Source organism: Schistocerca piceifrons, chromosome 2 (assembly GCF_021461385.2).
Source record: "Schistocerca piceifrons isolate TAMUIC-IGC-003096 chromosome 2, iqSchPice1.1, whole genome shotgun sequence".
Classification (NCBI taxonomy): domain Eukaryota; kingdom Metazoa; phylum Arthropoda; class Insecta; order Orthoptera; family Acrididae; genus Schistocerca; species Schistocerca piceifrons.
Genome location: NC_060139.1, coordinates 37,041,862 through 37,056,685, shown reverse-complemented (window position 1 = coordinate 37,056,685; position 14,824 = coordinate 37,041,862). Strand labels below are relative to the sequence as shown.

The 14,824-nt window shown below is 45.8% G+C and overlaps 1 protein-coding gene across 1 annotated transcript in view; it reads right to left on the bottom strand.

The window, feature by feature from the left end:
* Positions 1 to 4,241: 4,241 nt before the first annotated feature.
* The window catches only part of LOC124774034 (UPF0764 protein C16orf89 homolog), a 57,237-nt gene continuing 46,654 nt past the window's right edge, over positions 4,242 to 14,824 (bottom strand). The window contains exon 6 of the mRNA XM_047249450.1: positions 4,242 to 4,415. Coding sequence (XP_047105406.1) covers positions 4,304 to 4,415 — 112 coding nt within the window. The 3' untranslated portion in view covers positions 4,242 to 4,303. The remainder of the gene's footprint in view (positions 4,416 to 14,824) is intronic.

Below are 14,824 nucleotides of genomic sequence, written 5' to 3'. Positions count from 1 at the left end.
AGATAGGGTTGATAGAAGAGATAGAGAAGATACAACGGAGAGCAGCGCGCTTCGTTACAGGATCATTTAGTAATCGCGAAAGCGTTACGGAGATGATAGATTAACTCCAGTGGAAGACTCTGCGGGAGAGACGCTCAGTAGCTCGGTACGGGCTTTTGTTGAAGTTTCGAGAACATACCTTCACCGAAGAGTCAAGCAGTATATCGCTCCCTCCTACGTATATCTCGCGAAGAGACCACGAGGATAAAATCAGAGAGATTGGAGCCCACACAGAAGCATACCGACAGTCCTTATTTCCACGAACAATACGAGACTGGAATAGAAGGGAGAACCGATAGAGGTACTCAGGGTACCCTCCGCCACACACCGTCACGTGGCTTGCGGAGTATGGATGTAGATGTAGATGTAGAGTTAATGCCAAGCCGAATAACTGCTTGGGTAAGCAACGTTATTGACTGGTTCAGTTTGTAAAGCTCTTTGTCTTGAATAAATCATCTACTATTCTGATTTGTTTCTCATTACATGTACATCACATCTACTGATTTTCGTCGCATTCCGATAATTCCTTCGTGGTGCACTGATTTCATTTATTTTTTAGTTTCTTATGTCGATCAATCTACTATGAAACATTTGCGATACCTAACGGACGACTTTTGTCGCGTAACCAATCGATCCGTTTAGCCACTGCGTGACAATGGTAGTGCGGCACATGTTACTAGACAGATTTTGTACTGTACACCCTCCTTGGACTTTCTGAGCGCGTGTCCACACTCCCAGATGTTTTTTACTTGCTCCCGTCTTTGCATGCCATCTGCAAGTGCTTCTTAACTAGTGGCTTTGATACGCTATATGCTAGCATTTTGTCTGGTGGGAATATGTAGTGATTTTATGCATCATCATCATCATCATTTAAGACCGATTATGCCTTTCAGCGTTCAGTCTGGAGCAGAGCCCCCCCCCTTATAAAATTCCTCCATGATCCCCTATTCAGTGCTAACATTGGTGCCTCTTCTGATGTTAAACCTATTACTTCAAAATCATTCTTAACCGAATCCAGGTACCTTCTCCTTGGTCTGCCCCGACTCCTCCTACCCTCTACTGCTGAACCCATGAGTCTCTTGGGTAACCTTGCTTCTCCCATGCGTATAACATGACCCCACCATCTAAGCCTGTTCGCCCTGACTGCTACATCTATAGAGTTCATTCCCAGTTTTTCTTTGATTCCCTCATTGTGGACACCCTCCTGCCATTGTTCCCATCTACTAGTACCTGCAATCATCCTAGCTACTTTCATATCCGTAACCTCAACCTTGTTGATAAGGTAATCTGAATCCACCCAGCTTTCGCTCCCAGACAACAAAGTTGGTCGAAAGATTGAACGGTGCACAGATAACTTAGTCTTGGTACTGACTTCCTTCTTGCAGAAGAGAGTAGATCGTAGCTGAGTGCTCACTGCATTAGCTTTGCTACACCTCGCTTCCAGCTCTTTCACTATGTTGCCATCCTGTGAGAATAAGCATCCTAAGTACTTGAAACCGTCCACCTGTTCTAACTTTGTTCCTCCAATTTGGCACTCAATCCGTTTATATTTCTTTCCCACTGACATTACTTTCGTTTTGGAGATGCTAATCTTCATACCATAGTCCTTACATTCCTGATCTAGCTCTGAAATATTACTCTGCAAACTTTCAATCGAATCTGCCATCACAACTAAGTCATCCGCATATGCAAGACTGCTTATTTTGTGTTCACATATCTTAATCTCACCCAGCCAGTCTATTGTTTTCAACATATGATCCATAAATAATATGAACAACAGTGGAGACATGTTGCAGCCTTGTCTTGCCCCTGAAACTACTCTGAACCACGAACTCAATTTACCGTCAACTCTAACTGCTGCCTGACTATCCACGTAAAGACCTTTAATTGCTTGCAAAAGTTTGCCTCCTATTCCATAATCTCGTAGAACAGACAATAACTTCCTCCTAGGAACCCGGTCATATGGCTTTTCTAGATCTATAAAGCATAGATACAATTCCCTGTTCCATTCATAACACTTCTCCGTTATTTGCCGTAAGCTAAAGATCTGTCCTGACAAACTCTAAGAGGCCTAAACCCACACTGATTTTCATCCAATTGGTCCTCAACTAATACTCGCACTTTCCTATCAACAATACCTGAGAAGATTTTACCCACAACGCTGATTAAAGAGATACCTCTGTAGTTGTTACAATCTTTTCTGTTTCCATGATTAAAGATAGGTGTGATTGCTACTTTTGTCCAGTCTGATGGAACCTGTCCCGACTCCCAGGCCATTTCAGTTATCCTGTGTAGCCATTTAAGACCTGACATTCCACAGTATTTGATGAGTTCCGACTTAATTTCATCCACCCCAGCCGCTTTATTGCACTGCAATCTATTGATCATTTTCTCCACTTCCTCAAATGTGATCCTATTTCCATCATCATTCCTATCCCATTCTACCTCAAAATCTGAAACATTACTGATCGTATTTTCACCTACATTGAGCAACTCTTCAAAATATTCCCTCCATCTGCCCAAGGCATCCACAGGATTCACCAGCAGTTTTCCTGACCTGTCCAAAATACTTGTCATTTCCTTCTTACCTCCCTTTCGAAGACTGCTAATTACACTCCAGAATGGTTTTCCAGCAGCTTGACCCAATGTCTCCAACCTGTTTCCAAAGTCTTCCCAAGATTTCTTCTTGGATGCTGCAATTATCTGTTTGGATTTGTTTCTTTCTTCAACATAACTTTCTCTGTCTACATGAGTTCTAGTATGTAGCCATTTTTGATACGCCTTCTTTTTCCTTTTTTTAGGCTGCCTTGACTGTGTCATTCTACCAAGCTGTTTGCTTCATCCTACTTTTACACACTACTGTTCCAAGACATTCTTTAGCCACTTCTAGTACTGTGTCCCTGTACCTTGTCCATTCCTTTTCCGATGACTGTAATTGACTACATTCAACTAACTGGTACCTTTCTGAGATCGCTGTTATGTACTTGTGCCTGATTTCCTTATCCTGAAGTTTCTCCACTCTTATCCTCCTACATATGGACCTGACCTCCTGCACTTTCGGCCTCACAATCCCAATTTCACTGCAGATTAAATAATGATCAGTGTCATCAAAGAATCCCCTGAATACACGTGTGTCCCTTACAGCCTTCCTGAATTCCTGATCTGTTATTGTATAGTCAATGACAGATCTGGTTCCCCTGCTTTCCCGATACCGGTGAATGTTCTTATGTTTAAAAAAGGAGTTTGTGATTACTAAGCCCATACTGGCACAGAAATCCAAGAGTTGTTTCCCGTTCCTGTTGGCCTCCATATCCTCTCCAAATTTACCCATAACCTTTTCATACCCTTCTGTTCGATTTCCAATCCTGGCGTTAAAATCACCCATGAGCAGAAGACTGTCCTTGTCCTTTACTCTAACAACTACATCACTGAGTGCCTCATAAAAACTATCCATCTTATCTTGATCTGTCCCTTCACAATGCGAATATACTGACACAATCCTAATTTTCTTGCTAGACACTGTCAAATCTATCCACATCAGTCGTTCGTTTACATACCTTATTGCAACTACTCTGGATTCCATTTCTTTCCTGATGTAAAGCCCTACACCCCATTGTGCTATTCCTGCTTTGACTCCTGACAGGTAGACCTTGTATTCTCCCACTTCCTCTTCTTTCTCACCCCTTACCTGAATGTCACTAACAGCTAAAACGTCCAGCCCCATCTTACTTGCAACCTCTGCCAGCTCTACCTTCTTCCCAGAGTAGCCCCCATTGATATTAATAGCTCCCCATCTCATTACCATTTGTTTGCCAAGTCGTATCTTAGGAGTCCCTGGTTTGTCAGTTAGAGGTGGGACTCCGTCACCTCCAACGGTCCGAGGTATTTTGCCCGGATTGTTGCCAGCATCATATTTAAAGTACCAGGGAAGCATGTTGCTAGCCTTACTTGCCCCGAGTCCCATTGGGTTTTACCCCTAACGGCTGAGGGACTAACCGGTGGATTTGGTAGTCTTTGCCGTATGAGCACAAAGGTGACCACGACTCAGAATATGTCCGAGATGCCCAGCCTTATTCCACAGTAACTGGTATCCCGACTGTCGGGACCACTTACTTGGCCACTCATACGTTGCCCGTGGTTCATGAACTAGGACATGACTACAGGAACCCACACCATGATTTTATGCAATGATCACAAATATCTTGCATTCTTCCAACAAAGTTTTATTAAGTTCTTTAATGTGAAACTACAATATAGTCTCTGGTTATCTCGTTTCCATCATGTCACGGAGAAACAGCGTAATTCCACTGACAGCTAGGCCAGTGAAGTGCATCGAACAGTCGTAATCGCCTGCGATGTCTGTTCTCTTCCGTCGCCTGTGAACATGAAAATGCACAATTTTTGAAAGACTCACACTTTTTGTGGTTTACTGTAGCTTACACTACACTGTTACTTCAAACATATAAGCTACACTGTTCTATGTATCCTTTGCTGGTCATATGACTAAAATTTTGAGGCATGCAACGAAGAGCTGGAAAGCCAGACACAGAAATCAGAGTCTGAAACAACAGTCCACTGTAGTTTATTGCTGCATATATACAAGACTCTTTTTATTATAAAGGGTCATCAAAGAGGTTCAGTTTGAGGGCGTTGCTGCAGCGTGTACAGGATCATCGGAAATTCCCTTTACAAACTTCTAAGCTTGTAGAGCGGAATGAGTACATGATATTTCGGATAAGATTCCATGTCCAGAAACGTACCGTTTCCGTTCACGTCGACTGAGTGAAAGAAAAAAATCCCAGAGTTGCTTGTCCTAGTATGCAGTAGGGTAGACAGGATAACGTGTACTACGTCAGACTTTGACATGATGTCACTTAACGTCTGCCTTGCAGTGAGACTCCTGTAGAGACAGAGGAAGATTTTCTGGCACGAGTTTTGGCCGCTGCACTAGAAATTGAGGAGGGACCAGGTGTGATGGAGAGTGTGTACCAGAACATGCTTCGTAGCAGGTACAGTGTCTGTAACGACGTTGGTGTCGCTACGGCGAGGCGCTGTTGTAATGCATCGGTACTGTTCTGAACGTACAGTATGTTGGGTCCTTTTTTGTCTTAGAATAGATTAGACTGATTATTCATTCCATAAACCCACAAAAGAGGGGTTCCTCCTGGTTGTGGAACATGTCAGATAAACACATTACAAAAATGAATTTACAAAAACTTGAGTTTCATTCATTTTAACGATCCTCAGTCAATAAACAGTAAAATTATGTACACGAATTAAAATTAAACTTCTAATATTTACAGGTTTAATACTTACATCTGCTTTCATTAAGTCCATCATTCACACAGTAGCTAGTTACGTGGCTATTGCAAAGAAGTATTGTCAAAAATTAAAGTAAATTATTCATTTCAATGATCCTCAGTTAAGAACAGTCAAATTATGTACAAGATTTAAAATTAAACTTCCACTATTTACAGACTTCAGACTTACATCTGGTTTCATGTAATGTTTAAGTGATAATAAAAAAATGTGCTTAAGTGATAAATGGATGTTTCGTTGTCTTTCCTTTCGAATTGTTATTAATAATTGCACTGCGTCACGCCTAACTCATTTTCTCAAGCAGAAGCGGATGAGTTAAACATCTGAATTGAAAGCGTCAAAGAACGGAAACGGTACGTTCCTGGACATTGGTTCCTATTCAAAATATTATGTATTTACTCACCTCTACAAGCTCTAGAAATTTGTAACGGGAATTTCGGAACACCCTGTATGGAACGTAGCCCGACTACGATGAGGTTATACGGGCATCGACATGTAGGCAAGGCACTAGTGCCGCATTCCTCTCTTTGCGACGTGCGTGCGGCAAATACGGAAACGTGAACTGAAATGAAATGATCGTATGGCATTTATTGGCCGGGATATCCCCTTCAGGGTTCGGCCGCCGTATTGCAAGCCTTTTTAGCTGACACCACTTCGGCGACTTGCGTGTCAATGATGGTTCAAATGGTTCAAATGGCTCTGAGCACTATGGGGCTTAACATCTGTGGTCATCAGTCCCCTAGAACTTAGAACTACTTAAACCTAACTAACCTAAGGACATCACACACATCCATGCCCGAGGCAGGATTCGAACCTGCGACCGTAGCGGTCACGCGGTTGCAGACTGAAGCGTGTCAATGATGATGATGGACACAACACCCAGTACCCTGCCGCGAATCGAACCCGGGCCCCCTTGCGTGGTAGGTGGTAACGTTGCCGCTGCGCTACGGAGGCGAACTATGGCGACGTTATTACCAAATGCATCAAACAAACAAAGACCAGTGTGCTGCTATTCTTTTATTGGCTGTTGAAGGACAAACACCGGTAGACATATCGGAGAATGGAAAGTGTATGCGACAACATGTCAGTCGAAAACCACTGTTATGGAATGACGCGCCAAGTGGTGCTGTTGCTTCACGGTAACGCTGTTCCTCATACCGTAGATGTCGTAATGCAGAAGTTACGCCAACCAAAGTGGGATACAGTCGAGCACCCGCCCTATAGTCCCGTACTCCTGATCTCTCCCCATGTGGCCATCACTTAAAAAAGCATTGAAGGGCTGACAATTCCTGTCGGACGAGGTTGTGCAACAGGCACTTACTGACTTCCTCACCTGGGAGAACACCGTGTTTTACCGAACGATTATCTCCATCATGTTGCGTGGGTGGGATGAAGTGTCTCATGGTGATTCTTTCTGACTAACGTACCGATTCTGAAATGTACGACCTTCGAACAGAAATTTTTTGATAGCCCCTTATACTTACACAACTTTTTTCGTTATAGAAAATCACTTCCGAGCCAATATAATACGACCGCGCGCTGAGTAGCCTATGCTGGGCCACGCAGTTTCCGTGAACTAGGGACCAGCGTTTCATGGGTGCAGAACTGCCACCGTGCAGTGCCCCAGGTGTGTTCCATCGTGTTCAGATTAGGAGAATTTGGTGCCCAAGACATCAACATGGGTTCACTCCTACACTCCTCAAACGACTGCAGCACGATTCTGGCCTTGTGCCAGGGATAGATATCCTGCTGGGAGATGCCCTCGCTCTCGGGGAGGGCATAAAGTATGAACGGATGCAGGTGGCGTCCTACAACGTTAACGTAGTCCACTGCTGCCAAATTGCCTTCAGTTACTGCCACTGGTCCCATGTAAGCCCAGGTGAATGTCCCACATAACAAAAAACTGTTAGCAACGGTCTTTGTCCATGATGCGGCGTATGTTTCGAGCAATCATTCTTTTGAATGACAGCGTGTCCGAACACGACCATCGAGCTCGTATAACAAGAAACATGATTCATGCTACCAAGCGACACGTTTCCATTGACACACCATCCAATGTAGACGATCCCGTCTCCACGTCAGTCGTAATTGATCATCTCGTTGGGTCATCGTAGGAACACCGAGGGGTCGTCTGCTGCGGAGGCCCACATTCAACAGTGGGTGCTGAATGGTGTGCCCCGAAAGAATTGTCCTCCATCAGTATTGTACTTTGTCGCCAGACCTGCCGCAAATCGCCGGTTCTGCTGCAGTACCGAGCCTGTTCTGTCATGAGGTACTGATGTCTTGTCGCCTGCTCGTGTCTCACCGTCCTCAAACCACTTTGCGTAAACGCTCATGACAGCAGAACGTGAACAGCTGATCACTATATTCGTGTTCCGTCGCTGGGCCGTAATACTATGAATTATACACGACCAGCCATTAAAATTGCTACACCAAGAAGAAATGCAGATGATAAACGGGTATTCATGGGACGAATATATTATACTACAACTGACATGTGATTACATTTTTACGCAATTTGGGTGCATAGATCCTGAGAAATCAGTAGCCAGAACAACCATCTCTGGTGGTAATAACGGCCTTGATACGCCCGGGCACTGAGTCAGACAGAGCTTGAATGGCGTGTACATGTACAGCTGCCCATGCAGCTTCAACACGATACCACAGTTCATCGACAGTAGTGACTGGCGTATTGTGACGAGCCAGTTGCTCGGCCACCATTGACCAGACGTTTTCAATTGGTGAGAGATCTGGAGATTGTGCTGGCCAGGGCAGCAGTCGAACATTTTCTGTATCCAGAAAGACCCGTACAGGACCTGCAACATGCAGTCGTGCATTATCCTGCTGAAATGTAGGGTTTCGCAGGGATCGAATGAAGGTTAGAGCCACGGGTCGTAACACATCTGAAATGTAACTTACACTGTTCAAAGTGCCGTCAATGCGAACAAGAGGTGACCGAGACGTGTAACCAATGGCACCCCATACCATCAAGCTGGGTGATACACCACTATGGCGATGACGAATACACGCTTCCAATCTGCGTTCACCACGATGTCACCAAACACGGATGCGACCATCATGATGCTGTAAACAGAACCTGGATTCATCCGAAAAAATGACGTTTTGCCATTCGTGCACCCAGCTTCGTCGTTGAGTACACCATTGCAGGCGCTCCTGTCTGTGATGCAGCGTCAAGGGTAACCGCAGCCACAGTCTCCGAGCTGATAGTCCGTGCTGCTGCGAACGTCGTCGAACTGTTCGTGCAGATGGTTGTTGTCTTGCAAACGACCCCATCTGTTGACTCAGGGATCGAGACGTGGCTGCACGATCCGTTACAGCCATGCGGATAAGATGCCTGTCATCTCGACTGTTAGTGATTCGAGGCCGTTGGGACCCAGCACGGTGTTCCGTATTACCCTCCTGAAACCTCCGATTCCATATTCTGCTAACAGTCATTGGATCTCGACCAACGGGAGCAGCAATGTCGCAATACGATAAACCGCAATCGCGATAAGCTACAATCCGACCTTTATCAAAGCCGGAAACGTGATGGTACGCATTTCTCGTCCTTACACGAGGCATCGCAACAACGTTTCACCAGGCAACGCCGGTCAACTGCTGATTGTGTATGAGAAACTTTCCTCGTGTCAGCACGTTGTAGGTGTCGCCACCGGCGCTAATCATTTGTACATCACAGCATCGTCTTCCTGTCGTTTCAATTTCGCGTCTGTAGCACCTCATCGTCGTGGTGTAGCAATTTTAATGGCCAGTAGTGTGTTAAAGCCGGTTATGTCGATGTATTTCCCCATTTGCGGCCTGTCGTTACGATGATTCTCCACTCGTATCTGCTACATTGTGTTCAATGAGGTGAACAAAGTCGAGCAAGCGATATACACATACGGGTGTACAGATGAGAGTAGCATCATGCACACAAGGATAAACGGGCAGTGCATTGGCGGAGCTGTTATTTCCACTCAGGTGATTTATGTGAAAACGCTCGGACGTGATTATGGTTGCACGACGGAAATAAACAATTTTTGAACGCGGAATGCTAACTGGACTTAGATTAGTGAGACATTCCATTTCAGAAACAGTTAGGGATTTCAATATTTCGACTTCTACAGTGTCCATATCCTGCCGAGAATAGCACTGCCTCTCACTACAGACAACGCAGGGCCCGACGGCCTCTACTTAATGAGTGAGGACAGCGAGTCGTCAATGCTGAAATGAAATGTAATGAGCGCGTGGCATCGTTGGCCGGGAGGCCCCTGTTCGGGGAAGTTCGGCCGCCAAGTGCAAGTCTTACTTCAGTCGACGCCACATTGCGCGCCAGTGATGAGGATGAAATTATGTTGAAGACAACACAACGCCCAGTCCCTGAGCAGAGAAAATTACCAACCCAGTCGGGAATCGAACGTGGGCCCGCTTGCATGGGAGGAAAGCACGTTACCACCCTTCTAAGCAGGTGGACTGTCAGTGCTAACAGGTGTGAAATAACCACAGAAATCAATGTGGAACGTAGGACAAACGTGTCCTTTAGGACAGTGCGGCGAATGTTGGCGTTAAGGGGTTATGACACCAGACGTACACGAGTTCCTTTGCTAACGGCACGACATCACCTGCAGCGCGTCTCTTGGGCTTGTGCCATATCGGTTGGACCGTAGACGAGTGGAAAACCGTGGCGTGGCCAGATGAATCTCGACTGAGGTGGTGTGACGTTTCCATACGTGGAATGGACTGACTCCTCTGGTCCAACTGAACCGACCATTGTCTGGAAATGGTTATGTTCGACTACTTGGAGACCATTTGCATCAATTCATGGTTCATTATTCCAAACAACGATGGAATTTTTATGGATGAGAATCCGCCATGTCACAGGTTTAAAGAACATTCTGGGTAGTTCGAGCGAATGATTTGTTTACTCCGAACCCTCGACTTGAATCCAATCGAACGTGTATGGGACATAATCGAAAGGTTATTTCGTGCACAAAATCCTGCGCCGGCCACACTTACGCAATTAAGGACGTCCACAGGGACAACATGGCTCAATGTTTCTGCAGAGGTTTTCCAATGACTTGTTGAGTCCATTCAACCTTGAGTTGCTGCACTGCGCTAGGCCAAAAGAGGTCCGACTCGATGTTAGGAGGTACCTCATGATTTTTGTTACCTCAGTGTACTTTCCTTATCGTATCAGTTCTCGAAAATCCGTCAGGCGGCTATTTTGTCTCGAGGTAGGGAGTAGTCATAATGTTTGAGCTCATCAGCGTATAGAATATCGTCAACCAGTTTTAAGTGGAAGTCACAATATCAAACTTTGTGGGTCCTTGGGAATGAAATAAAAAGGTAGCAGAAGGTAAAGCAGAAGGACATCGCAGCATTAGCAATTTCCGCAGGGTGGAGAGAGGCTGCGAGAGATAGAAGGCGGTGGAAACAGATCGTTGATGCAGCGCGTGGTCTACAGGCATGTGATTGCTGATAAGAGACAGAGAAGGTAAAAGTGGGCTGACATGGCACAACCGCTGGAATGTTGGTTCAAATGGCTCTGAGCACTATGGGACTCAAACATCAGAGATCATCAGTCCCCTAGACTTAGAACTACACTACCAGCCATTAAAATTGCTACACCACGAAGATGACGTGCTACAGACGCGAAATTTAACCGACAGGAAGACGATGCTGTGATATGCAAATGATTAGCTTTTCAGAGCATTCACACAAGGGTGCCGCCGGTAGCGACACCTACAACTTGCTGACATGAGAAAAGTTTCCAACCGACTTCTCATACACAAACACCAGTTGACCGGCGTTGCCTGGTGAAACGTTGTTGTGATGCCTCGTCTAAGGACGAGAAATGCGTACCATCACGTTTCCGACTTTGATAAAGGTCGGACTGTAGCCTATCGCGACTGCGGTTTATCGTATCGCGACATTGCTGCTCGCGTTGGACGAGATCCAATGACTGTTAGCAGAATATGGAATCGGTGGGTTCAGGAGGGTAATACGAAACGCCGTGCTGGATCCCAACGGCCTCGTACCACTAGCAGTCGAGATGACAGGCGTCTTATCCGCTTGGCTGTAACGGATCTTGGAGCCACGTCTCGATCCCTGAGTCAACAGATGGGGACGTTTGCAAGACAATAACCATCTGCACGAGCAGTTTGACGACGTTCGCAGCAGCATGGACTATCAGTTCGGAGACCATGGCTGCGGTTACCCTTGACGCTGCATCACAGACAGGAGCGCCTGCGATGGTGTACTCAACGACGAAACTGGGTGCACGAATGGCAAAACGTCTTTTTTTCTGATGAATCCAGGTTCTGTTTACAGCATCATGACGGTCGCATCCGTGTTTGGCGACATCGTGGTGAACGCATATTGAAAGCGTGTATTGGTCATCGCCATACTGGCGTATCACCCGGCGTGATGGTATGGGGTGCCATTGCTTACACGTGTCGGTCACCTCTTGTTCGCATTGACGGCACTTTGAACAGTGGACGTTGCATTTCAGATGTGTTACGACCCGTGGCTCTGCCCTTCATTCGATCCTTGCGAAACCCTACATTTCGGCAGGAAAATACACGACCACATGTTGCAGGTTCTGTACGGGCCTTTCTGGATACAGAGAATGTTCTACTGCTGCCCTGGCCAGCACATTCTCCAGATCTCTCACCAATTGAAAACGTCTGGTCAATGGTGGCCGTCCAACTGGCTCGTCACAATACGCCAGTCACTACTCTTGATGAACTGTGGTACCGTGTTGAAGCTGCATGGGCAGCTGTACCTGTACACGCCATCCAAGCTCTGTCTGACTCAATGCCCAGGCGTATCAAGGCCGTTATTACGGCCAGAGGTGGCTGTTCTGGGTACTGATTTCTCAGGATCTATGCACCCAAATTGCGTGAAAATGTAATCACATTTCAGTTCTAGTATAATATATTTGTCTTGGTGTAGCAATTTTAATGGCCGGTAGTGTTCTTAAACTTAACTAACCTAAGGACATCACACACATCCATTCCCGACGCAGGATTCGAACCTGCGACCGTAGCAGCAGCGCGGTTCTGGACTGTAGCGCCTAGAACCGCTCTACCACAGCGGCCGGCGCTGGAATGATGGAAAAATTTGTAGACCCTTGTCTAGCTTTCAGAGGAGGTTTGGACTAACGAAAGAGGAAGATACGGGAAAACAAAAATCTTGCGGATAAAGCACAGGGAGGGAAAAAAAACAGTTTACTTGCCCTACTTAACAGAGCATGAACAGCGGCAACGTTTGCAGATGTTTGGAACACGCTGCAGAGTAAGCGGATGGTTGCTGTTTTGGTGTTTGCTTTTCAACTATCGAAGAAACTGTGGAAAATTTATTTCTTTTATCGTTTTTTATGAAAAAGAACGACAGGCCCAAATTATCGCAGAAATCGATACATGCTATAAAAGTGGACGTACGATTGTATGTATGTATTTATGTTCCGTATCTCCTCCTAAACCACAGGACCGATTTCAACCAAATCTGGTAAACGTATCACTTACTGCCTGGAAAGAATCGCTGTGGGGTTAAGAACCACCTACCTATCGAAGGGATGAGGTGAGGGTGAAAAAGACGTGCGAAAAATAATTTACTCATCGAGTTTTTTAAAATGAGAGCTTTATCGACTTGTCACGGGCTTTAAACATAATTTCAAACCTTTAGGAAACTTTTGTCGCTGGCAGCCGTCACAAAATTATAAAAGGTAAAAGAAATTTATTCAAAATGGTTCAAATCGCTCTGAGCACTACGGGACTTAACTTTTGAGGTCATCAGTCCCCTAGAACTTAGAACCACTTAAACCTAACTAACCTAAGGACGTCACACATATCCATGCCCGAGGCACATTTTCACTGGTCACTCAGTAAAACTGCTGCATGAAGCACGACGTTTTAATTTGTTATTTCTTTACAACTGATTGTATTCCCAACGCATTTTGCAGACAGTATTAACATACACAACTAAATGCACCAGCAAAATTATGCCATTGTACGACACATGGTTCAGGAGATATGACGTCATAAACACTGAGGTGCGTTAAAAACAGCCGCATCATGCATGGCATTTAAATTTATTAACTTTTTGCCAGTAACTCTAGTCGCATCACATTTCGCAGACAGTGTACACATATTCTGCTGGATGTAGCAACGAAAATACATCACTGTATGTCAGACAGATCAGGAGACACGACTTCATAAACATAGAGCTTCATGAAAATGAAACTTCATGGTGAAATTCGCTAAAGATACCAGTGAAATACGTGTGAAATATGTTAAATATATGTGAAATGTTTTTGACGTGTGTTTCTGGGAGCAAAGTCACGGGTGGAGAGCTCATCCTAAACCCTGTGGAACAATTTCAACCAAATTTGGTACGCATGTTAACCACGTTCTGGAAAGAAATAGTATGGCAGTGAGAACCACCAGCCTCCTATTGGGGTGGGGGAGGCGAGAAAGTGAAGGAAGATAGGTGAAGGAGGAGAAGGGCAGAAAAAGAGGGGAAGAGGAAATGGGCACAGATAGGGGGGAGACAAAGAGATGGATAGAAAGAGGACGAAGAGGAAATGGACAGAGGGGAGAGGTGGAGATTGGCAGAGAAAAGAAGGAGGAGGATATGGACAGAGATGGGGAGGGGGGGCGGGTAAGAAGGACGCCGAGAGATGAGAAGGCGGCATGGGCAGGGAGAGGAGAAGAAGGGAATGGATGGAGAAAGGGAAGACAAGTGGATGGCTGAAAGAGGGGAGGGGAGAAAATAGGGAAAGGAAGCAGGTGGAGAAGGAGAGAGAGAGACGAGGAAGGAGGAAAGGAACAGCGAAGGGGGGAGATGGGGATGGAAAATGAGAGGGCATCAGGAGATTGAATTAAATGAGGAAGAGGAGGAGGAGATGAACAGAGGGGGTGGATGGACTGAGGGGAGAAGGAGTAGATGGACAGGGTGGAGTGGACAAGCAGATGGTCAGAGAGATGGCAGAGGAGTGGATAGACAGAGAAAGGGGTAGGAAGAGATAGAAGAGCAGAAAGGGATGGAGAGAGAATGGGAGATGGAGGAGGTGAACGGAGGGAGGGGTGAGGGTAATGGACAGGGGGAGAAGCGAGGGGGAAATTGACTAACACAAGTGTTGCGGCCACATGTAGTAAGCGTTGCTTCACGCAGTGGAGAATCGCAAAACAGAGGCACGCCGGCGACTGAGGCGTTGCAAAGTAGGCAGGCACAGACAGCCTTGCTGACAGCAGCAGTCTACCAACAGACTGACGCAAGGACACACGCGGACCGAGCACTGAGCGAAGCCTGGAGAGTGCTGAGTAAGGGGAAGTGAGGCCATCACGCTAAGTTACGCTGCAATATACTGTGGGAGTAATAACAAAAAGCTACAACCGAGGGTAAAAAACGTCCTCCTGCCGGATATAAACAGTGGAACGCAGGCAGGAACAGACAGAAGCCATTAGGA